Source organism: Hesperophylax consimilis, chromosome 5 (genome assembly GCF_061612785.1).
Source record: "Hesperophylax consimilis isolate HC1 chromosome 5, BYU_Hcon_1.0, whole genome shotgun sequence".
NCBI classification, from domain to species: domain Eukaryota; kingdom Metazoa; phylum Arthropoda; class Insecta; order Trichoptera; family Limnephilidae; genus Hesperophylax; species Hesperophylax consimilis.
In genome coordinates, this window is record NC_142840.1 from 32,191,987 (window position 1) to 32,217,427 (window position 25,441).

Here is a 25,441-nt window from a genome sequence, read left to right on the forward strand (position 1 = left end):
AGACTATCGTTACATCATGGATACAGGAAGGTTAAAGAAATCTCTGTGGTGGTTGGATATCTTCCATCCTTGTTGCACGTCCCACCCAAAGAAGCTGTTCCAGTTTGGCAACTCTTTATTATTGTGTAGGTTATGGTTGCACCTTGTCATTATTCATGTTATATTTTTAAGTGGATAAGGAATAAAAATCATGACTACAACAATTCACATTTTTTATTATTTTGACGGTAAATAAAAATGTTTAAGAAATGATTTCTAAAAAAATATTCATGTTGTGTAGTAATAAAACTTAAATTTATTCAGAGCGTTCCCTCTATAAATCTATTTTATAAAGTATTAGTTTGTTAATTAATTATAAATATTTTTTATAAATACATTAAGTAACAAAAAACGTCCAAAAACTGTGTGAACTATCCATTTGTAGTTAATTACAATTAAAATTTGAGTGTTTTTATTATAAAAACGAAAGAAAACAAATACAATATCAAAAGCATTTTTCCAAATGGGTAAATAATAATTAATATTTTTCAACTGAAGGTGCGATTCTACGACATTGATTCAAGATGTGTAGTAACAGTACAAAAATTACAAAATTGCCATAAAGCAGACATTTAAAAATAACAATTAATAGTATTTATGATGAATCATAAATTTTAATATCACTCGTAGATGCGTAAAATGCAGCAAACATTGAAACCGTTCCAAGGCAGCATTTTCCACTGAAAGTATTCGAAATGTGAGTTTCTAATTGCCAGCAGTTAATAATAAAATAACATATATTAGTGCGGTTTAGTTCTGTTTAATGGGAATATTCTGTTCTGTGATGGCCAGGGCGGGGAGGGGGGCCACCACGGTTAGGACTCCGTCCTTGGACAGCGAGGACTTGATGGCTTCCGGGTTGGTTCCTTTGGGCAGCAGGAATTCTCTGTTGTACTCCCTGTATACGGCTTTGGTGTCGGAATTCTCTTCGTGCTTTGCATGGACCTGTGAACACAAGACAATCATCAGTAAACTTTATCTCAGCCTACAAATTAACGAGTGAAGCACACCTGTATAGATAGATAATACTAAACTGATTTCGGATACAATCGACTTAGTTGTGAGTGAGAAGAATTATTATTAAACATACCGATTTCTGTTTCTGTGATGTGCATGAAGTGAAATATTCCTGGGTAATGTAATGCTTAAAATTATTCATGTTCAATGTGATTTTAATAATTTTCAGAATGGAACTGATATTGGGAACCAAGCAATAGTAGGTACCAAAATTATTTTATTAATAATAATTCTATATTTGAAATTTTCTATATATTTCTTTTGTTTAAATTTTGACATTTCTAAATCTGTCAAAAATTGAGAGATATAAATGTGAATCACTAATGATTTTTAAGTAAACTAACAATGTTTTAATCCTCCTGAATTCTCGGGACATTTGTCAAATTTCTGATAATATCCCTTGAATTATCTAAAGTGAGAGCTTTTTACTGACCTAGGTTTTCCCCAGAAGCTTTTTATAGCACAATGTCTTTGAAGCATTAAACACTTCTAACCTTTGTGGCCCGTGAACAATTATTATTGGAAAATGGATAAATCAGTCATACTTTTAAATAAGTTGTGCATCACCGGTTTACATTGTCACATTCTCGAATAGAATAGAATTTTGTTTAAACTTAAGCCAGTATTACATGTTTTATTTACAACTTTGGAAAAGTCATGCATTTCAAAAATAAATGTATTTATAACTCAACCTAACAACAGCGGCCGATGGTATATAGACTTGGCTCCATGCCTAATAGCACACATAGTATTTCTTATATCGCTTTTTATAAAAAACAGAAATAATATCTTGAACTTATAGTGTGACTCGAAAACTTTGAAAAGGGAAAAATTTTCATCAGAAAATCTGTTAATCACGGCAATTAGTGAAATTGACCCTACATTTTCGCAACATCACTTCCATCATGAGCTATGGATCTTTGAAATAACCAATTAACTGTCAAAAATTAGACAGGATGCCATATTGTTTTGTTCAAACATTTTTTTACTTACAAATAGAATAAACTAATAAGGATTATAATTCTTACCAATAATTTGTTGTCGACTGTTTTGACTACGATTTCTTCAGGTGAGTATTTGCTAACGTCGAACCTAAGCTTCAGGGATTTGCCGTCTCCTTCATCCTGGATGAGCGGAGAGTTGATATTGTCGATCCATTGATTGGAAGAATTGTCGGCCAATTGTCTGTTGTCGTTGTGCACGTTGCTGGATGTTGTGGAGCTAAATAAAACAACAAAAACAACGGGTTAAAAACTGAACTTATAATGCGTGCATACAAATACAATACAAGGTTGCTAATTTAGTCAACAGATGGAAGCTTTATGTAAATTTAACATAATATTTTAATTTGCGTTAAAAGATGTCATTCATTTAAGGAATCCACTTATTGACATTCACATCTTTATTATGTCGCAGGTGATAATACATTTTTCTTCCCTTTCATTTAAATGGAATAACGGATTTGCAACACCAAAATAACTCAGATGTCATTAAATGTCTTATGAATAAATCTAAATACAAACCGTACCACTGATGGTTCCATTGTAACTCGTTCTCTGTCTCATAAACTACGCAAGTAATAAAAAGAGAGGTTACAATTTATTGCTCTCAGCTGCAATATCATTATTTGTTGGTTGTAATAAGGTACAAGTCAAATAATTAACTAACTGTCCTAATGTTCAAATAATTAACGATACAGGTCCTTCAAAGGATGGTTACTCAAATGATTATTAAAAGTAATAAATCTATATCTCTCAACATGATGAATGAAAATTAAAGAACTTCAGTGTGGTATAGCGATTTATTTTTAGCGTATTATGCCTGTGTGACGCATCTGCCCTAATGATAGACACTGTAATGCTGTCCGAAACGTTGGCTGAAGAAGGAGGTAGCCCAACATGGCATAATACCCGAAAAATAAATCACTACAACACTTTTGGCCGTGAAAATCTCAAATCACATCCAATATGGGGACAATAAAAAATATGTTTTCAAAATATTCATGTGTACGAACAGCATTGAAAAATAATATTTATATACATCCAACATATCACATTCAAACATGCAAAGAAAAATGCGGGCAGTGTTTTGATAAAATCTTTTTAAAAAATAAATAAGAAACTTGCTGTTACGAGAAATATTGTAATTGAGTAAACATTACACACCAAACAGTTGCGTATTCATACAATTATTATTGTTTTGTAAGAAGAGATGACATTCTTTTAGACAAACAAACAAAATGAAAATGTTGTCAAGATTGTATGGCTACTGTGTTCACGTTCATGGTATTGTTTCTTCCTTTATTTATTTTCCATGTCTTCCCTTTCTATAAATGAATCCAAAGCGAATGCAAAATCATTTGAATTGAATGCCTCGCTTCTTGGCATGTGCATGCAGATGTTATTCAGGACTTAATTAACGAATGGTTGAGAAGTATTTTGGCACGGAGACATAATATCTTTGGCGTGCAGAGGTGAAACAATGTTCTGATTTTTTTTTTAAATATTTTGTCTCGCCCAATCATAATGATTTACAAATTTACGTAACTAGAATATTTTTACACAGACGTTATACAATCCCGCTGTGGCAACACTTTTCAGTAGGCGGATGATATTATTTAGGGTAAGGGAGGGCAAAGTGGAAAGGGCGGGCAAAGTGGAAAGTTTATATAAAACAAAAAATAGCGACTTCCCCCCCCGCTACGCTCACTTACCGCAAGTCACGTGTTGCCCTTATGCCCCTTCAGAAATTTAGTATAGCTACGGCGACCCAGCGCGGTGCACGTCTATGTTGAGTGATTTGTGCAGATTCCTTACGAAAACATTCAAACTTCAACGGTTGATTTTTCATTGAAAGGTAAGGATTTAGTTACATGCTATTTATTATTATATTGCATATAAGTATAATTCAACGTTATTTTAATACGTCTGTAATATTTTGATACGATTTTTCGAAATATTAATTTTTTTGTTCCTTTCACACCATTTGGGCAAAGTGGAAAGTTGTATGTGAGGGCAAAATGGAAACCTTTCCACTTTGCCCGCGCTCGTGATTTCTTAGAGACATCCAGTTTTACTCTAACGTAACCATTCAATTTTATTTTTTTATTTTCAGATGGTTAATAAATACATCAAGCGAAGCAATCAGGGTTCATGGAGCGAAGAAAACATGAGAAGAGCCATGGAAGAATCGAAAACTACTTCCCTATCTGCTGCATCTAAAAAATATGGCATACCTCTTGGGACGCTGCATCGGCATTTGAAAAGTGGAATATGTACTAAAAAATTAGGCAGATTTCGTACTGTATTTTTCGAAGCTCTAGAAAAGCTAATTTGTGAACATGCCAAAGAACTGGATATTTGTTTCTATGGGCTAACAAAGGAATCCTTGCAAACTTTAGCCTACCAACTAGCTGTTAAAAATGACGTGGAACATCCATTTCAAAATGAGAAAGCTGGTCGACCATGGGTTACAGGGTTCATGAAGAGGCATCCTGAACTAGCATACAGAACCCCGGAACCAACATCTATTGCACGTTGTGCAGCTTTTAACCAGTTCCAAGTGAATCATTTTTACGATAATCTGTGGACAATGTTGGCACAATATGATTTCATCAACCGCCCTGACGATATTTACAATATGGACGAAACTGGCGTCAAGACAACTTCTGAAAGACCTCCTCGAATAATATCAATAAAGGGTAAAAAACAGGTAGGAGTCATATCTTCCGCTGAAAAAGGCCAGTTGACTACACTTGTGTGTTGTTGCAGTGCTACAGGAAGATTCATCCCACCATGTTTTATTTTTGGAAAAAGAAAAAGGATGAACGAGCGGTTATTGGATAATGCCCCTAATGGTGCACAGGCATGGTGTTCGGATTCCGGCTGGATCGTCAATGATATATTCAATAAGTGGCTGCAAGTTTTTATTGAAAAGTCAAAACCTTCAAAAGAAAAACCCGTTTTACTTATCATGGATAATCATTCCACCCACCAAAATCTGGAAGGATTAAATATGGCTTGCGAAAAGGGCGTTATAATTGTAACCATCCCTCCACACACTAGCCATAAACTCCAACCTCTAGATGTTTCAGTCTACAAACCATTCAAAGTTGCCTTTGAAAGAGCTGTGGACACTTTCCAAAAAAACCACCCTGGAAGACGTATAAACCAATTCGACGTCGCAAAACTTGTTCGATTTGCCTTCGAAAAAAGTGCAACAATTGAAAATGCAGCAGCTGGTTTTAAAAAGTGTGGCATTTTCCCATATGACAGGAATCTTTTCACTGATTTAGATTTCGCTCCTTCTACGGTTCACTACATAGCGGAAAACACTGAGCTGACCACGAACAATGCCACATTGGTTGAAACCGTGACAACATCTACAGTTCCAACGTCTGTAGAACTGGAAAATCAACAGCCCACCGAAACAACTTTGCTGAATTTAGAAACCAACGATGGAATAAGTTTTCAAAATTTATCTTGGATGGACTGGATTTGAATGAATGGATGAATGGACTTAAACATCACTAGCCCTACGAGTCCAAGCAGAAAAACGTGCGATATACCCCCAGATGAAATAATTGCTGTTTCTCCGAGAGATTTAATTCCAATACCAAAATTTTCTAGACCAGTTAATAAAAAACGTGTCAAACGGCCATGTCAAAAGTCAGAAATTCTAACCAGTTCGCCCTACAAAAATCAATTGGAAGAAAAAATAGCCAACAGGACGAAAATTATCAAGGAAAGAGAGCAGAAATTAGAAATATCAAAGAAAATAAAAATTGAGAAAATGGAAAAGAAAAAGAAAATTTCGGAAAGACGAAGAAAAGATTTCTCGAAGAGAACCAGTCAAAGTGAAAATTAATTTTCAACCTCAGCCCGGCACATCGAAACAACAAAATTTGACACTTTGCATGTTTTGCCAAGAAATTTACATTGATCCTCCAACTGAAGAATGGATTCAATGTAATGTCTGTCAAGAATGGGCACATGAACTGTGTGTCGATATTGACAATGATGGAAAATTTACCTGCTTTAATTGCCAATCCCATTAGAGGAATCATTCTATCGCATTCTACATTTTATTGTTCTATATTATAAGTTTCCACTTTGCCCTTTCCACGTTTCCACTTTGCCCTGCTATGCGGGCAAAGTGGAAAAAAGTGAGGTTTTCAAAACTGGGTCTCCATTACTAAAACTGTTCGTTTTTATTATTATTTTGTTTCAATTACCAAAAATATGTAAGTTCCTTATTTTAATAAAATTTTAAAAACTTTAAAAAACTTACATTTTCTTAATTAATCTGTAAGCTAAAGTTAAGTTTTCCACTTTGCCCCCCCTTCCCCTATTCATTGTGAAAACTAATATCGAAAAAAGTGTTTTGGTTTCCGATTCCAAGCACGCATACCCCAGGCATTCTAGAATGCTTCGTTTTACAAAGTGAATGTTGCAAAAATATATCATTACTTTAGGTTCTGTCTGCACGCTAGTCTATGGCAACTTTACTAGCATTTAGCCTCCCCCAAAAATATTCCCAAATAGGTCGGCGAACCTTTGCTCTATCAAAAAATGGTCTAGTCATGTTTGTATTATCAAAAAATCTTAGTTTTGCTTGGAATTTGACAAAATCCAAGATTTTTATCGTGATATTCCTACGTATTAATAGGTAGGTAGATAAATACCTGTCTCATGGCAAGTTTGTGCCGGAAATTAGATTCATCCCACAGATTCGTCGCGTTTTGTGGTCTCAACTTGATTTTAAGTAGGTGTGGAAAATATATCATGACTTTAACCAATTAATTATAATAAACTTATCTATTTTAACATAGTTTGACTCATAGGATAAAACTATTCCAGGACTGTTTGTTTCCGAGAAGAACGGGTGATCGTAAAAGCGCGCCTCTGCATTTTTCGTAACATCTCGTAGTACTTTTTTAGTCTTTGTTTATTTTTAACATTATAAAAACAAAATTTCGTTCAACTTCCGGCCCGAGTCACACGTGTGCTCATTCTAGAGCGTTCCACACTTCCAATCCAATGCCTCATCTAGCGTGCATTCCTCACATTCTGGTCGCAGTAGAGACGTGCTCATAATACCAAATTTAATATGCCTACTTATTGAACTGTAGATTCTAAGTACCATATAAGGACATCCAACCTTGCTAGATTTGTTGTCAGAAGACTACATTGTCACGTTAAGAATGTCTCAACAAAAAAATTATGAAATTGATCACAGAAATATTTTATTGATTTAGACAGAGAAACAACAATGACCTTAGATTTGATCGGATCGTTTGAATCACTTTTGAGTAATCGGGCAGATATTTGATACTGATTCAATAGTGAATCAGAGAATGAATTGTTTACAAAAGTACCTACATAGTAAGACTGGGTAATAGAAACGCGTAAAATTTATAATCTGTATAGAACACGAAAAGAATCTTGATAGAAAATATTCAATTCTAATTGCTTGATTCTTTAAAAAATACTCTCACGTGCCCACCTACGCTGATGACAAACATTTCAATTTAGATTAGGTACTATTTAAATAGTGGGTAGATTAAACAAATAATAAAAACTTATTTTAATTACAATTTGACCTGCATCACCGAATTGGGAGGCAAAACTATTAGAGAATAGCAGATTGCTTCATATTCCAGAGGCGGTTAGAAGGACTTAGCCATTGAAGCCGAGAAGTTTACATTATCTACAAATCAAGCAAGGCCGTCCGAACGAATCGTAAATAATATGAATGCGTCATTTTCAGTATAAAAGCATGATGTCATTTTTATATTTAAGCAGAAAATACAACTACTGCACTATGCAGGAGATTACAATACACAATAATGCATTGAATAACTAAATCGTCGTGCCAGCATTCAATATTTATCAACTATTTTATATGGGTACGTTTGCAATAACCTTTGCTATTGAATAAATAGAATCCCAGCGTTGCATTGCTTCGGCGAATTAACGCCATCAAACAATATTATATGATTTCCGCCATTTCCGAATGGAACATAAATAAACCTTTCACGAATGGAATATGGAAGAGTTCATGCGAATTAGATTAAATAAGTATTTCAACACGAACAAAGCATGCACTATAATATTTTAAAACATATTTTTCATAGATTAAAATGATAAGAACTACTATTTCTTTACGATTATATTTAACTATGTTCACGTCAAAGCTGAATGTCAAACAGCGGTACTAACATTTTGAAAAAATGCATAAATACTCCTACACGGTTCTCGTTGGATTCTACTCGGAATTCTCAGTTGATTCTCGGGATTAATACAGCGTCAATTAGGTTTAAATGGTTAACTAACACCAACCATTCGTTTAAACAAGGATGCAGACATATTGTTGCCAGCATAGGTCAAAAATACAACAGCAACGCTCTTTTATTCCTCCAAATTTAAGATTTAACTTTATAAGAGGATTAAATCAACTAAAGAAAGTGATTTTTTACACCATCAGCCATATTGTTTCTATTGTAAATCTTTAGTCGTCACAGTAGTACTGAAATTGACAAAAAGAGACATTTGGAGCGTTTTGACTCTCTGAGAATCATTTTTCCCCTTCTACGTAAGTCTACTCTAATATCACAAATATTTGTAATAAATGTGAGCTCACTAAATATTCACAATGTAATGAAAGTAAACTGTTTCCTCAAACAGTGAACCGTCTACTAACATGTCTAGAAAAAAAATCAACATGTAAAAATCAAAGTTTTTTTACTACAATATTTGTGTGTGCGAGGATTGAACCTTCTTCCCCAGGGACTGGAGTCAACAACGCTAACAACTAAACCGAATCCCAATTGGATAGTACCGAAATTTATTTCGTATATTAACTGCTGTAATTTTCTTGATATAACGTCATTCAATTTTTTAAAAATGTATGGTCACGATTGCCACCAAAAGTTAATGGAATGCATTGTCATCGACAACGAGTCTATCTGCCTGGTTTCAGCTCATTCGGCTCTCGGAAAGCGAGTTAATTTCCACTTCCAAGATACCATTTCATTTAAGAAACCAAAATAGAAATTCAAATACATGTATATTAAAAATCGTTTTCGAAGATGCAAAAAAGTTTAGTAAATTGCTCAACTCAAGTATTTAACTAACATGATTAAAATTTATTTGGTAAATCAGCAACAGGCAAACATATTATTTTAACAAGAGAAATTTAATATACGAGTAACTAAAGTATCAAGCCTAATAATAAATACAAGACATTAAGAGAAGATTAATAAATCAATACACTACCTACGATAATCTCCTACATGGCAGATTGATACAATTATTGTAGAACGTGCAACGCAAAACATGTTTAACATAATGATATGCATTCTAGAATAAATACTAAGTAATGAAATAAGAGATAAGATATGAACTAGGTACTACACAAGACAGAATATTATGTGTGTATTAATGTATTATATTATGTATCGTATTAATGTATTAGAAGCCGGTTCTTTACCTTGTGGATGTTTTACTGGCCGAAGTTGATCCTCCCGAAGACATTGATTCATAATTGTAAGACATGCAAAAATCAACACGACATTGTTAGTTTGTTATGTTTCCACTTTCAGAATTAAAATAATAATTATTATAAGAAATATATAATACACAATAATAAAGGCGTTAAAAATAAGTAAACAGGACGTTTCACGCCCATACTGCGGAATTTCAGGGTTCAAACTTATTTGTGAAATGATATTAGTAGGTACCTTGGTCATATTAGGGGTTCTCTTATATTTGTCGTCTATATACCCGATATTGTATACCCAGTCTTTAAGTTTTTTAGAACTAACACGATTGGTACCTACGCGTAACCTTAGTAAAAAAGGTAAAGCCTGTGACAGACCTCTGGCATATATTGTAGTGTATGGCGAGAGATATGCCCAAATATACAAAGCCATGATGCGTATAGCATAATGTGTCACCTACCTACTTAAGCTAGAAAATATTTCATTTATATCCCTGAAGTTTTGCAATATGAGCATGAAACACTATGTTTACGCACCTATATCTAAAGAATTAAGTTATATTCGATAAACATTATATTTTTTGTACGTATTTATTCTGCAATTGGAATCACTGAGAGAAAATATCCATAAAAAATAACCTCAAATAGATTTCTCTCTCTAATTTTCAAATATTTAGAAGCTAAGCTATCAAGCCAAGTATTCCTACCTCAGATCACAGCATTTGAGATTTATACCAAGCCTTTTCTGTCAAACAGAAGGCGGTGCTGTTCGATTAGATTATTAAGGACGAGTTGTATCATGCAATTTTACAATTCAACAAATTTCTAATTTAATTTACAAGTTCTGAGGAGGTTCTATTCAAGTTCAATTATTATTCATCACTGCCCAGTTGCTTGACGAAACTGAAATAATAACAGAAACTGAATTGAACCTTCACAGAACTTGAAATCAACTTTGATTGAAATTTGATGAATTGTTCAAATTCTGTGAAACAACCCGTCCTTAAGCTTTAGAAAGTCTATGAACGAAGAATTACATTTCAGTAAAAGCTACTTTTGAAAATTGGAACCGAAATATTGTTGTTTGCCTAACTATATCCACCAATGAAAAACTCCGAAAATCTATGGAATAAACTTTCAAAGTTTTTCATTGGTGTATAGTTTAATAAGTAGGCTCCAAATAAGAATTTTACTGTCTATATGTTGGCATGTCTATGGTTTTTTAGGTCCAATTTGTTTCATACAAAGAGCCCGAAGTTATCAATCTACAGAAGTTGATTAATGGTACTCGTAATGATCATTTTAAAATATTTGCTGGATTTTTCATTGCTATTTCTACAAATGCTATTTTTTCTAAGCTAATCAATTACTAATCACTACCGTATTAGATGCGGCGCTGTTCGATTAGATTTCGTTTGAACCTTAGAATGTTCTTGAACAAAGAAAGTTGAAAGTAGTCGGATATCGGATGCTATCAGCGGTCGTGCCTAACCTCCAGTGCCGTGTCAAACTAGGTACTTACTTCTATTCTGAAATGTGGGCCACCGGTAAGAAAGGAATTAAACGAAAACTGTAAAATTAAACAATACCGTGTCTTCCATCGGACGCCTCCATTCTTCAACAGACTATTATAATAGCGGTTCAACATCAACAGTTTTGCAAAGAAATTTCAAACTGAAAATGCCGAATTAATTTCAGCGCCCAATTATTTAAATGAAACTAATTGAATGGATTTATCATTATCTACGAGTAAAAGTTACTACCCGACTTCATCCGTGTTTGAAACACATTTTTTTCTAATTGAAAAACTATTATTGAAGAAATGTAATACGCAAATGATATGCCGTCGAATTTCATTTATAGCAGTTGAATTAATGCATATTTCAAAGATTTACATTTCACGATTAATATGTTATGGGTTGAAATTAGTTTTAATATAGAAAATACTTTTACCTAGAAATTTAACAGAAAAAATTCATGACGCCAGAACTCACTGTTTGAGAGTTTTTGCTGCTTCGGACAAAATATATATGAAAAGTACCATTTCAACAGGAAAGACTTATGAACTTATGAAAATGTATTTATTCTTGTATTTCCTTTGTAACTAATTTAGGCACATAATACTTGTACCCCTTTGATTCTACTGGATAACTACTTGAAAACGATTAGCACTCTTAGCAGGTATATAGAAATATTAATCGATTAAGTACTCTATAAGCTATAAAGGTTATAAATAGTGAACCCCGTCTGCACCCGTCTGCAATATCCACAGCCACGATCAACACGGCTGCTGAAGTATGTCCAGCGTTTGATCACGGTACAAATTACTCAACTTAATGACCACGTTATAAATAATATGTTTTCGATCGTGAAAATAGACGTGCCAGCTTCTGTGGTCAATTTACATTAAATAAACCAACGCCTACAAATGATAATAAACCAGAAACTAGACGGTAATAATAGAACATTAGTCCAAAGTCTAAAGCTTCTATTTGATTAAAAACTCAACACGTCTATTAGATAATCAGTTTTCCGAATGATTACTTATTCTTTGTCCGGTGTTTTCTTTTATCCTCACGAATCATGGAATAAGATTGGCATACGAACAAAAAATGTAAGTAAACAACTAATAATATAAAAAAGTATCCCAGAAGCAAGACCATAATATTACAACATTATTGAGTTTAAACCTTATATTTGGATAAACACTATCAACTTAGTTTTATTAATTAAGTGATTATCTAGTTCTTTGTCCGGGAATTTCTTTTGTCTTTTGGATAGAAGAAAGAAAACATGTAAGTAATGACAATGAACAAGATTGCCATACGAGTCTATGATACGAGCAAATGACTCACGTTTTTAAAGTATTTTGTTTCGTCCATGTTATGAATAATGTTATATGTTTGATCGTGAAAATAGACGTGCCAACTTCTGTGGTCAATTTACAACGCCAACAAATGATTAAAAAACATAAATTAGACTAAAATAATATAACATTAGTCTATTTTGGAGTGTCCTGAATCATTAGGTAAGTACTTCTTGGTCCCTTGTTTTCTTTTGTCCTTGTACATCGTGGAAATAAGAAAACATGGAATGGAAATACATCAAGATAGGTCAATTTATATTTAAAATACCAGTGCTTTCAAATGATAATATACTAGACTTTTATGACAGAAAAGCAGTGTAAAACTAATATTGGATTAACTATACAAGTAATCAGTTTCACTAATACCTACTTCTATGTCTGGTGTTTTACTTTATCTTTGTAAACCATTGAGTTATTATTCGTAATACTCCATAGAAGAATGTATTCACAAGTATCATATTCTATTTAGTTTTATGTTGTGGATAATGATAGATAAAACATTGCCTTAAATGGAAAACTGAACCAGTTATGAGTTAAGTATATCACATTATTATTCTGAGAACCGATCTAACCCCGCCAAGAAGAAAGTTTATCAAAAGTCTTTATGGTATTTCTCAAACAATCGTGGTCATAAAACCTGCCATGTTTATCCAAAATAAATTATCGGCCATTGTTCTTTCTCCGTGAGAATAATCGCGAAGAGTTATTATTTGGAACAGCCAGCTGCAGAAAAATAGCGGACGACAATCAATCCTTGTGCAATGAAATACTGTTTGTCAGTCGTTAGCCAATATCTAGATTAAAATGGCTGCATTTATAAACACATTGTGTTTAGGTTTTTAAACTAGCATGAAATGACGAATGTTTACGTTTACATCCTAGATGTTTATGATGAGGTGCATTGCATAATGCTGTCAACCGTTGTTGACTATGCATAACCTTGCTCGCAAATTGTGTAGTGAATTTCGCAAAGTGTTCGGGACCTTATTATTTTATTATTCACTAGCTGTAAACAGCCACGCGTTGCTGTGACTCAGTCTGTTTGTGAAGATAGAGAAACAATAGCGCATTTTGCCAATACGTCCAACAGATGTTGTATTTACCTGTCACATATGACATCTATATAGGTAATTATAGGTATTATAAAAACATACGTATTCGAATGCAACTTTGTGCCAAAATTTCAAATCAATCGGTGAAGAACGTTCGGAATCTTTGAACAAACGAACATTTACATTTTTATTTATATGAAGAAGATAGAAGATAATCACTATGGTTACCTACTTCAAATCTGAGCATATTTGGCTAAACGCCTAATTTTCGAAAACATTCTAATTTCCCCTACCATGAAAACTTGATCGCTTGTTCATAATTAATTCATTAGTTGAAAGTGCAATCTTCGGGATCCACTGTCTTAAAAAACCACCGATTTTGTTAGTTTCCTTAAAAAAAGGCACGTTGAATCATATGGTCATAGGTCTCTTTTAACTATCCTTAGCCACCACCCCCTCCCCCCGTTCTCGAAAAATCTCACATTAGAAACCCGTACATTTTCTTGATATTAATTTAAGAATTCTCATAAATAAACCCACCATGTGACATGGCTATAAATTATTGTTCAGATAGTAAATTACGCGTATAAATGACTTCGGTATCGATCTCAAAACTCTGCGGGGCCACTAGAAGTATTTTTGCGTGGGCGAGAAACCAAATGTATTCTGGTTACAAAGTAAGGGATAAATAGGTCACGGTTGGTACGTAATGTTCTCAATTTGCTTCGTGCACTTGTGAGAAAATTTCTACCCGACGAACTAGCTTTTCAAGTACCTACCTCGTTGCTTTAAGCACCCCATTGCTGGGTTTAAGTTGCACGGTTCTCGGATTCAGCCCGAACCCAACCGTAAATCTGCTCCAGTTCATGATGTTTTCTGTTAGCCGTTAAAAATAGTGGTTGCTTTTACTAAAAAGAATTTTGCATTCATGGCTAAACTCAATTACCATGTCTTATTTTTCTTAACTACGAGTAGTTCAACCCAAGTAAGTAGACTAAAGACAGACTTCCCACATAACAAGTATGCAATACCTTATTGTACATTACTATATGACTACTCCCACAGAAATTCTGGCAACTGTATACTGCCTTAAATGCACCCGCAGCGGCTTTGGGTAGGAACATGATGCACAAATGGGATGAACTCCACCTTAGGTGGACAAAGTTTAAACCACAAGGAAGGACATTATCGAAGTGTGTCCAAATATCTTAAGGATCACATTTGTGCTGTGCGGCACTGTGTTGGATACTATATAATAGCTGCTAAATCTCTGATGAAATCGCATATCATCATATAATGAAGAAACGTTTCAATTTGTAAAATGTTTAACTTTGGGCACTGGATCCGAGCTTTTCTTGAGAGTAGGTACGTTCTCCGTAAGTTTATCGCATCGTAAACGCTATTTTATTAGAACAAAGTATTTTAGTTGATTAATCAATCAACAATCTACCGCAGTCCAATAATGGATAAGCTAATAGGAATGTAGTAATTGATCGAATGCGTTGGATCGACGCAGACAGAGTAAACGTGGGTGGGATATGTCTGTGTTTACCCGCGCATTATATTATCGGCACAGCCTGTAAGGCCATTAAAGGCGGCAGGGACTAGTCATTGTCAACCAAATTGGTATTAGTTACAAGTAATACAACTTCATTAAACGGTTCTCATGATAGTCAAAGTAATTTTAGGTCAAATTCATACCTGCATACATAACTGCATGCACAGAATACCATGCCTAAGCAGAAATCTGTTTGAATTTTTCATTTTAAAATCGCGAATTGTAAGCTCTGGCGTCATTTTTCTGTTTGGCATAGATGTAGCTTAGAAATATCATTTTTAATGTCAAAAATGAAATAAGAAGCAATATCGTGGGGTGTGTAAATAAACTGCTTAAATTTGACTTACAAAAACATGTTTTGGAGTAACTCAATTTTAATGTTTGATATTCATCGTGAAGTCAGGGTTTTGGGCTGTTTATATTTAATAACCCCACCAATATTATTTATTCCACAATTTTAATTTAAAAAGTAGGTACCTACTTAAGAGTAGAGTAGTGTTAGAAGTCGGGTGAAGCCGGGTAGGGACCACTATCATTATAATATATTTTTAAATTATCATAAACTAACTTTATCGGGGTAATTTCAATTGTTGATAGTCATGTTATTGTCAAAAGTACAAAACGTTTCGTTTTTCGTAACGGTAAATCTCCGGAATGATTGACAGTTCTGTTGTCGACTCATGTTCGCGCCAAAACTACACGTTGCATAAATTAAAAGTAAAACACCACTCTAAACCGGACAGGTCAATTAATATTAACACTAGTGATGTAACAAATGTCGATGCATCGTAGCCGCAGATTAAGAGAATCTGTAAGGTCATCGTGATCGCCGATTATCTGTTCGATTATTACACGAGTGCCAAAAACAAAAGTTATTCTGTCAATGTCAAACATATCATATATTTTATAATATTGAGAAGAGTTATAGTACACCTAAGTTTAAAATATTTCTCATAACGAAGATTAACACTAATTTTAACTTAATTGTCTAATGGAGACAACTATTTAAGTCGGGGGTTTTCAGAAAATACGGTTTAGGGTTTAGGTTTTAGTTTGGGTTATTTTAATAATTTATGTGTATTTCCTAACCTTCAAACTTAATTTTGAGAAAAAAATGTAACTTTAATGCATCTTTTACCATCACCAACCACATAATTTGTTATTTCTTGTAGAAATTAAGTTGAAACCAATAGCTATTTATGTATTTTTTGCGTATTAAGCGTGCAACGGAATTCTACAAGTTTAATGAAATGGGATTGATTAAAATTCAAAAAGGTTTGCACCAATTTTGAATGTAGATGACTCTGTTTCCATTCAAATATCTACTTAGTTCTACGTAACAACAATGAAAATCAACCCACGAGAGATGCTGCACTTTCCTCACGACTGCCAAGAAATTTTGTACTATTTTTTACCTTTAGGAACGTGAAAATAATGGAGACCAAATTGTTTACTTTTAATTATTTTTAAAGGAGTTCTAATATAATCATTAGTTGCAAATGCAATGCATTGCGTAATTAGATTACAGAGTTTTACAGAGCAATAAATCACTCAAAAAATTACCAACAGATGCTTTATGATGATTTTAACTAACTTCTAACGTGATGCATGTGTCATCTTAAGTCATTAGAGCACTTAGAAGACTGACCAAGCAACCATGTCATAATATGCACTGATGCAAATTGCCACTTTGTCATAAGTACATTACTTCACCTATGCAGTTTCGAGAAATCCACCCACGCGAGTAGAACAGACCTATAAAATATAATACGATCTCCGTTCTAGAAGACTTGGGCGCTATTTTTGTATAAGAGTATGTGTGACATCACCGTTGTGTGGTTTAGCCATAAGTTGCTTATTGACACAAGTGTGTATAACGATTATTGTAACGGGGAACTAAAATTAACGAGAACGTTTCAATACACAATTGAATACTACAATGGCCGCTAATTTATAGTGACCTTAGACACATGTTCTACGGGTGAGTACTTCAGTAGTAAGAAGAGTAGTGTAGTCAAATCATATTTTGTCACAATGACGAATGACGTCATTGTTTTGGTCACCTTTATAAATAAACAAACAAACCATTTCCCAGAACACATAGGAAGTAGGAAGTTCGTGAAAATGACTCGAGGCAAAAATAAATTTGAATATACTAAGAAAACTTTTAATGAAAATCGATAAATGCAAACAAATGTTTATAAAATATGATGATTATTCGTTTATTTCGAACGAATGTGAATTTTCAACAACCAGGTGTTTTTTGAAATCGAAATATCGAACCGTACAACAGTTTTAAATAAACATTTGTTTAGTCATCGAACATTTATCACGCTTAAAGCATAATTTATTATAATACTATTATGTTCGAGGAGCCTCTTCGTTACAGCGAGTGTGTGAGGTCATCTATTGATTTTTCTCACTTGTTCATGTATGTGTATATGTATTTTTAAATAATCATCAATATTCGTGCTTTTGACCCGTTATTTTGTAACGTCAAAATATATTAATGACTCAATGAGAGAGTGAAGTTTGCATATTTGATCATAAAACACATTTTATCAATTGCGTCACCTAAATTGGCGTTAATAAGAGTAATTCGCCACGGACTGCAAAACACAAATATGGTCAAACCGCTGAGAGCTCCGTTTAACACTATTTTCTCGTTTATGAGAAAGAGGGAAAAGTTAAAATGGGCATATCAGTTAGTTGTACGCATACAATCTCAGAGTAACAAAGATATTATTGGTAACTTAGTATGGCCGTGACATACCCACACACGTTAAAAGATTGAATGTTTAAGAGTTTTTTTGTTTACAAAAAGCAGTTCACCTATAAACCCAAAAGAAGGTATATAAATTGTTTGAATTACCCGTTGGCATTCTTAACTCAAGGCGATGCCAAAAAAGGAGAGATGGGTTTCGTGGCCCTTGGCGACTTTTTTCCCGCACCAAGGCTTTTCGCCTTATGGCAATATTCAGCTTCTCAAACTATGGGAACGAATAGGACATTTTAATTTAAAGAACCGTAAAAGAAGTAAAAGCATTCCGCTGATACATAGAAAGCATAAAAACTCTCCCCATTTCTCATAAACGACGTGGTACGCAATAGAAAGAGGGGTTATAAGACAATTGGTAATATGTGGGCGCCAGTTAGTGTGATCTTGTTTGTTGCAGCGTTTTACATATTTCATAGTACGCGGAGACGCGTCGACGCCATTTTTAATGGTTGACAAATTTAATGCTGAGCAAAGAAGTACTTAGATAGGTAACATTTGAAATAATTAACACGGTACGTGGTACATCAGGAAAATCACTAATCACTTTGTGTAAATAGTTTTAACTACAATATGACTGTAAAAAAATAAGTGGTTTTGGCTGTGAAGTTTGTACGGTAAATCGTCAATGTCAGAGTGACATTCTTGGCAAGTCTCTGGCACAATTCAAACCCTAGATTACTTGTGGCCGATGGTTAGGTTCGTCTATCAAACACGTCAACTCGAGACATGTTTACGTGACGAGATCTTCAAAGGAATACAGTTGGGAAGTGGCACCAAAATAATGTATGACATTAAATGAGGCGGGAAACAGAAGACCCCTGCGCCGACTGCTTCACCTTCGCTTATCGCTAGACGCCTACCTACCTAAAATAAATTATGACAAAAAATGCATGGAGTCGGTACAAAGTATACATTCCAGGGGAGTAGCGATCTACGAAATTATGTTTTTCTAACTACATCAATTTTGAGTATATTTATTTGAGTACAAACCGAAAAGCATTTTTTTAAATTATTTCTACTTATCGTAATATGATTTTGATATTTGATAGCCCAATATTAAGCTTGAATCATTAATAAATAGTAACGTTGGCTAAAGAAGGAGTTAGCGCAACACGGCATAACACCCCAAAACAAATAACAAAAATAGTAAGGCGTTTAAGAAGGCAGATAGAATATACATAATATGTTATATCTGTAAGTAGTTTTTTTTTAAGTTTCGAGATTTATCAGTGTCACCAACCGCCACTTGTTTATTTTAAGACAAACTGTTCTACGTAGTTAATGTATTACTGTGAGCGCAAATTTACTGACCAATGTAATATACTTCGCCTGCAATATGTTAAGCTACAATAAACTACTTATTATGCGGAATGCATTAGCCCGAATGCAAGCCGAGAGTACCTATGGATTCCACAGCGGTTCATCAAACAATAATCGACTTCCCGTGCATTAGAATCCCACTAAAATCGTATTGGATTACAGTACGAAAATAATTTGAATTTCACCTCGCCGTCCAAATGAACTGAACTTGTGACGTTTGAACGCCCAATCATTTGTGAGCACAACCAAGTATGGTTATAGAAGCATAAATAAACAAAATCCAAGACGCCCACAAGAATAGCATGGATATTGGAGAGTATCGCCTACCTTGTTGTACTTTTGAAGAAATTGTTGGTCTCTCTGTTCATGAGGTCGGATCTGAATTTGCTCATTTCTTCCTCCATCTTCCTCATCTCGGCGTCGAAGCGCTCCCGAATGCTCGAAAACTCCGTGTCGATGACTGAAAAGTCTCCCAACTTGATGGGGACATTCCTCTTGATTCCACCGTCAGCCATTTTAATCAACACTGGCACAAAATAAGGCGAATTTGCTAAATATTTCCACCGGTTGCGGAACGGGTGTACGGGTTTACTGGGCACTGTCGGAATTACAACTAACGGCGTCTTCTGATCGTTACCACTCGGGTGGATGTCTGTGTATGTCTGCCTCGGAGTTTGCGCACAGTTTTAAATAGCTTATGTTAGCCGCACGCTGTTCAGTGCGCCTGTCCCGTGTCTATACGTGTAGATGTAGATGTGCCTACCGCTGTGTGTGGATGCTGTCTGCGTGTGTGACTGTGTGGGGGTCAACCCACGTCTGGATCTCGGATCAGGGATATCCACAGATTTACATCGAATACTTGAGGAATGGATCGCATGTGTTTGTGATTCATTCATCATACCAGAAACATCTATCGCATTCTCCGATAGTTGCAAATGGAGTATTACCAATTAGGTACACAAATAGCTGGACGCTGCAAAGCGTAGGAGAACTCGTACTAAGAAGTATTATGTACTTAGTCAAATTTAAATTTGTATTTCAGAATGTGCACATAGGTACTAGTCTAATTTTTCCATTCAAAGATATAAAAGGATATCAGTTCTACTGGTATTAAATCCGGAGAAATACTCGGTAGATGTAATATTAATAGAGTCAATACTTGTATACATAGCACGTTTTTAGTTGCCTATAATCTAATGGTAATCTGCGTAAACGAAAAATCTCTCCTCTCAAATTCGCAGTTTTTAGTGGGAAAGAATGCATATTTGTGCTATACTTGGAATAAAAATTTTACACTGTTGTTACTGTTGATGAGTTGAAATATCCCAGCGATACGATATCCGTCTGAAAATCAACATAATCGCTTTGCAATTAAATTTTAAATTTTAATCGATAATTTTCTTAACAGAAAATTTTTCGTTACTCATCAAAATTATCATTTCCAAATAAATGTTATCTCGATTATGAAATATGACCATCACTAGTTAAACCCGCCATATTGAAATAGTTTTCTGGAATTCCCGCGTTATTGACAGGAGAAAACTTTCGCGGGTTTGTGATATTGTGATTTTACGGTAGTTTGTCGCTTAAGACAGGTTGTATGGAAATATGCAGATTGAAGTTCAGAAAAAAACTGTTTCCCTTATTTTAAGATACCTACTAAACGTACCTAGGTAGGTACCTACCTACTATTGAATAATAAGTGACCTACTTTGCATTCTGATCGTACCGTACCGCCCTCATTTTTTTAAATAATTTGATTTCCATTAACATAATTCAATTCGGTAGGTGTCAGTCTCTCGTGTTGTTTATCCTGATCGACATTATTAATTTGGTATCAATCATTTTTATCCTTTTATAAAAAACAACAGATATTTTTCGCTATAATTAAATTTAAGACTTTTTACAGGTTTTACGTAAGTACCTACCTACTATTTGCTCCTCAAAACATGTGGCATCGTGCGGACAAGGAACGGAAATATTATGCTGGTCATCATCACAAGTCACAAGTAAAACAACTCATCACTATTTATAATAATTATGGATGTGTCCGAAAACCAGCTGACTGTTGTAATTACCTTTTATTGTATACGTTTACCTACATTGCACAAAAAATAGGTAATATTTTTCGATTGCTAATAATTACTGGAGCCTGGAGCAATCTATGTTCTTTGATCTATATACTACATTATAAATTGTTTTCTTTCATCTCATCAGGGCTGGCCATATGCGGGCGCAATTGGAGCAGACCGCAGTCCTAATACATCGCATTGAAGATTATTTTCAATAAAAACGGCGCCACCCAAAAATGGAAATCATCCGAATATTATTGATCATCTACTGGGTGAGAGGAGCGCCAAAATTTTACTCGCGCCAAGCGCTGTTTGGCTCAGGTCTGGCCCTGCATCTCATTCGTTACTAGAGGTAATATAGGTCCATCTTATTTCACAGAATGGAGCGGCTACTTTGGTGGATTGAATGCTTTTCTTTCTGGTATACCTTTATAAGCATATTTATGTCCCTTTCATCTTATATTTCAACTGCGAGGGGTTCCGCTTTCCAAGGGACCCGAACCATAAAGTAGGGGATTTATAATCAGGAACAACAAAGAAAATAATACCAAAATATTGCTTGAAAACTTTTGTTAAATGGCTTCATGACTTCACCCTCGGTGTCGGTAACAAAGAGAAATCGCAGAATTCGAAACTATTTCCCCTGGAGGGCTTTCGTCTCAGAATGCGGAGTCCCGAATTGTCCAGAGCGTCCCGGATTATATCCATATTCAGTTACAGAGAAGTCGGATGTCTACATGTCCAGTAGTTGGAGATTCAACAATCTAACTAGAACCCCCTACGCACCTGTCGGGATACCTATGGCAATATGAAGCGCTCTTCAAAGATAAATATAAGTCTAATCATTAGTTCATTGATGCACATGTAATCTATCTACCTACATGCCGGAAGCGGCGTATAGTAACGATATAAATAAGCAGGTACCTACGCAAAGCGAGAGATTTGAGTTTATTTAAATACATAATTACAACACTAAGGGCCAGTTATTTAACATAATTTGAAAAATTCATGAAATTTTAAGGTTAAAATTCATGTTCTATTATTATCCAAGTACTGTGAGAAATATTAACAGAATTTGATCTTTAACTTTGAAATGTGATGAATTGTTCAAATTCTGTGAAACCAAGTGATTCTAATATAATTATGTCGGTGATCTAAACCAGGGGTCTCCAAACTACGGCCCGCGGGCCGTATCCGGCCCGCCAGTGTCTTCCATCCGGCCCGCGACATCTAATGACCAGTGTCATCAAGGACCCGTGACAGCTAATGGCTAAGACCTTGCTCAGAAGGGGCGAAAACTCCGCGATTTTTTTCGTGCGAATAAACAAATATGCTCGTTGGCGAGGTACTTGGCATTAATACATTGCGGCCACAAGTATCGCGCGAATATATCAAGAGGATTTTTTTGAAAAATCTTTATTTGATTCGCAATGATATCAGGGTCTGAGAAACGAGTATCAAAAATATCTTCAAAGCTACGTTATCTAAAGCTATATTTTCATCCCTGAAAATTCTATTGTCTACCCCCCCCCCCCTCCCTAGGACAGAAAATATGGGTGTCTAGAAATTAAAACGGTTTTGGCCCTCCGAACTCACTGGAGTAGTCAATGTGGCCCTCCGGCTGAAAAGTTTGGAGACCCCTGATCTAAACAATTACCTAACCTATGACATGAGCAATTTATCGCTATTACAAGAGGATTTATATAAAGTAGGTACTTGAGTAATTTCCCAAAGGCCACAAAAAAGTATTATAAACAATAAAACTTTTTTTTAAATACTTAGGTACTACAAATTTCCAAGAAATAGGTAAGTACGATCATTTTATTCAGTTGGCCACAACAAATAGTCCGGCATAGTCCAGTGGTAACGCATTGGACTGCCATTCCGAAGGTCGCGGGTTCGAACCCGGCGTGCGCAAATAAATTTTATTTGATTAATTTGTGTTTTTTCACAATCAATTAATTAAAATTAATTAAAATAATATATAGTATATTTGCGGCACGTTCCAGAGTGGAAGATACTACCAGTATCGCCCTGGTGTAAGACCACCATTCAGAATTGAAACGTTGCTCCAAATGGCTTTAGCCGTGTTTAGTGACTAGATCTGAATAGCCAGGTACTTCCCCACCTTCCTCTTCCCCTTCCCCACTTACCTTCAGCCTCACAACATCCCCCAATTGGGGATGCCATAGTCTCACTGGCTCCAGACGGGAGCAGTTGGGACTCTTGTGAGGTATTAACTATAAAAAATAAAAAAATAAAATAACGAAGATAAAATGGCCATTTTCAAATTAATTCTACTCAAAATGTATACCCGCTCTTGAAAAACTACACATATCTTGTCATAGAGCAATGCACGCCACTGCTACCTATTAATTTAATGGTAGATAACGTGTCGTGCAGTCCGTAAAACACGAAACAAATTGTATGCCTAAAGAATAATTAAAAAAGGACAGAAATAGGCTTCGAAAAATTACCCACAGTTACAAGTGTTATTTAAATATTTTCATCGGTCTACAGTAAAAAAATGTACCTAACCTAAACATATTCCAGACTCTCCATTTGCGATTTGAAAGTAGGAATACCTACTTCCATTTACAGAGAGCTTGCGGGAGGCGAAATTAAAAATCAAAATCACTGGAACATTATTTGATTGATATGGTTTTTTTCTCAAAGTAGGTCAAGAATATCCCCAAAATTAGTGCCGGATCTATGGAGGAGCTAAGGAACTGGTGGCGCATCTTTGCAATTTACCGAACCTCTGCCTACCTGCATAATTTAATTTATTTAAATACAAACGGCACGACATGTTTCACTAACATAAATATAAAAATATTGTCAAAAAGTACAAGGTATAAAGTATACAGCGTAAAGTTTAAAGTATAATATGCGGTATACAGTGTAAAGGTTAAATATAAAGTTAAGTATAAACTGTAAGTATAAAGTTTAATTTACTGTGCAAAGTGTAAGGTTAAATTTAAATTTAAGTTAATTATAAAAAACAATTACAAAAGGTAAGATTTTTTTTATTATTAATGACAGAAGAATTATTTGTCAACTATGCCAAACATAAATGATTATCAATTATCAAAGTAACGATAATGTAGGTACACAATAATGTATGCTTAATTACTTATCTTTTGATTCTTGCATACGTAAAAAATATTTGTTATGCATATTTAAATGATAGCAGACTTCCTTCATCATTGATATCAAAGTATTTATTTCCTAATCTATGCAGGCGATATATTAAAGATTTTTTTCTGCATTAGTGGCAGTATTGTTACAATAATATGGCGATATGAGTCGAGCTGGTCTACTAGGTACATGATAATTTATCAGCGAGACTAGTCCAGGGGAGTCAAACCAGTTACTGTTTATTTTAAATAAATAAATAAAATCATTAAGTATTCGTCTATCTTTTAACGATAAGAGTCGCAATGTTTGTAATAGAAAATCATAATTAATGTCGTCCGCAGGAATTCCTGATTTAAAATCAATTGATCGGAGAAATTTTAGTTGGACACTCTCAATGGAATTTATATGGCTGTTGTAGGACGGGTTCCATATAGAGGAGTTGTATTCTAAGTGGCTTATAACAAGAGTTGTATAAAGTATTTTGAACCTAAGAATGTTTTTGAAATCCTTAGATATTCTTAGGATGAAGCTCAACATGCTTTACTAGTAATGATTTTAATGTGATTAGTAAATGTTAATTTAGTTTCAAAGGTTATTCAAAGGTCCCTTATTTCAGGTACAGACAATAAGCTATGGTTATTCAGTGTATATATTTGATAGGTGAACTATATTTCATAGGTTTTTTTATTCTGAAAGACTCATGATTAGTATAAGTATAAGTTTGTTAATGCTACACCACTTTGCAAATTTTACGAAATTCGATTGTGGGGACAAACAGTCGTTGATATTTTATACAATTTTATATATTTTCATGTCGTCAGCAAATTATAATATGTTAACATCAGAGAATATGGAAGTCACATCGTTTATGAATAATATAAATAATATTGGACCAAGGTGCGAACTCTGAGGCACGCCGCTAGTGGCTTTAAATTCGTAAGACAAGTGTTCTTTGATACAGACAGTTAGTACCTACGCGTTTTGATAAATAATTCTTAATCCAGCATAGTAATTTACCACTTATTCCTAGACTTAAACCTTATCTAATGCTTTACTAAAATCCGTATAAATCGAGTCAACTTGTTTTCTATTAGCAATGGC

The 25,441-nt window shown here is 34.5% G+C and overlaps 1 protein-coding gene across 1 annotated transcript; it reads right to left on the reverse strand.

The window, feature by feature from the left end:
• Positions 1 to 195: 195 nt before the first annotated feature.
• On the reverse strand, positions 196 to 19,797 carry LOC149423795 (heat shock protein beta-1). The gene is made up of 3 exons (XM_089631814.1): positions 19,458 to 19,797; positions 2,085 to 2,277; positions 196 to 984 (listed from the first exon to the last, which is right to left on the reverse strand). The coding sequence occupies exons 1-3, from the start codon at positions 19,643 to 19,645 to the stop codon at positions 790 to 792; spliced, it is 576 nt and encodes a 191-aa protein (XP_089487940.1). The 5' UTR covers positions 19,646 to 19,797; the 3' UTR covers positions 196 to 789.
• Positions 19,798 to 25,441: the final 5,644 nt, after the last annotated feature.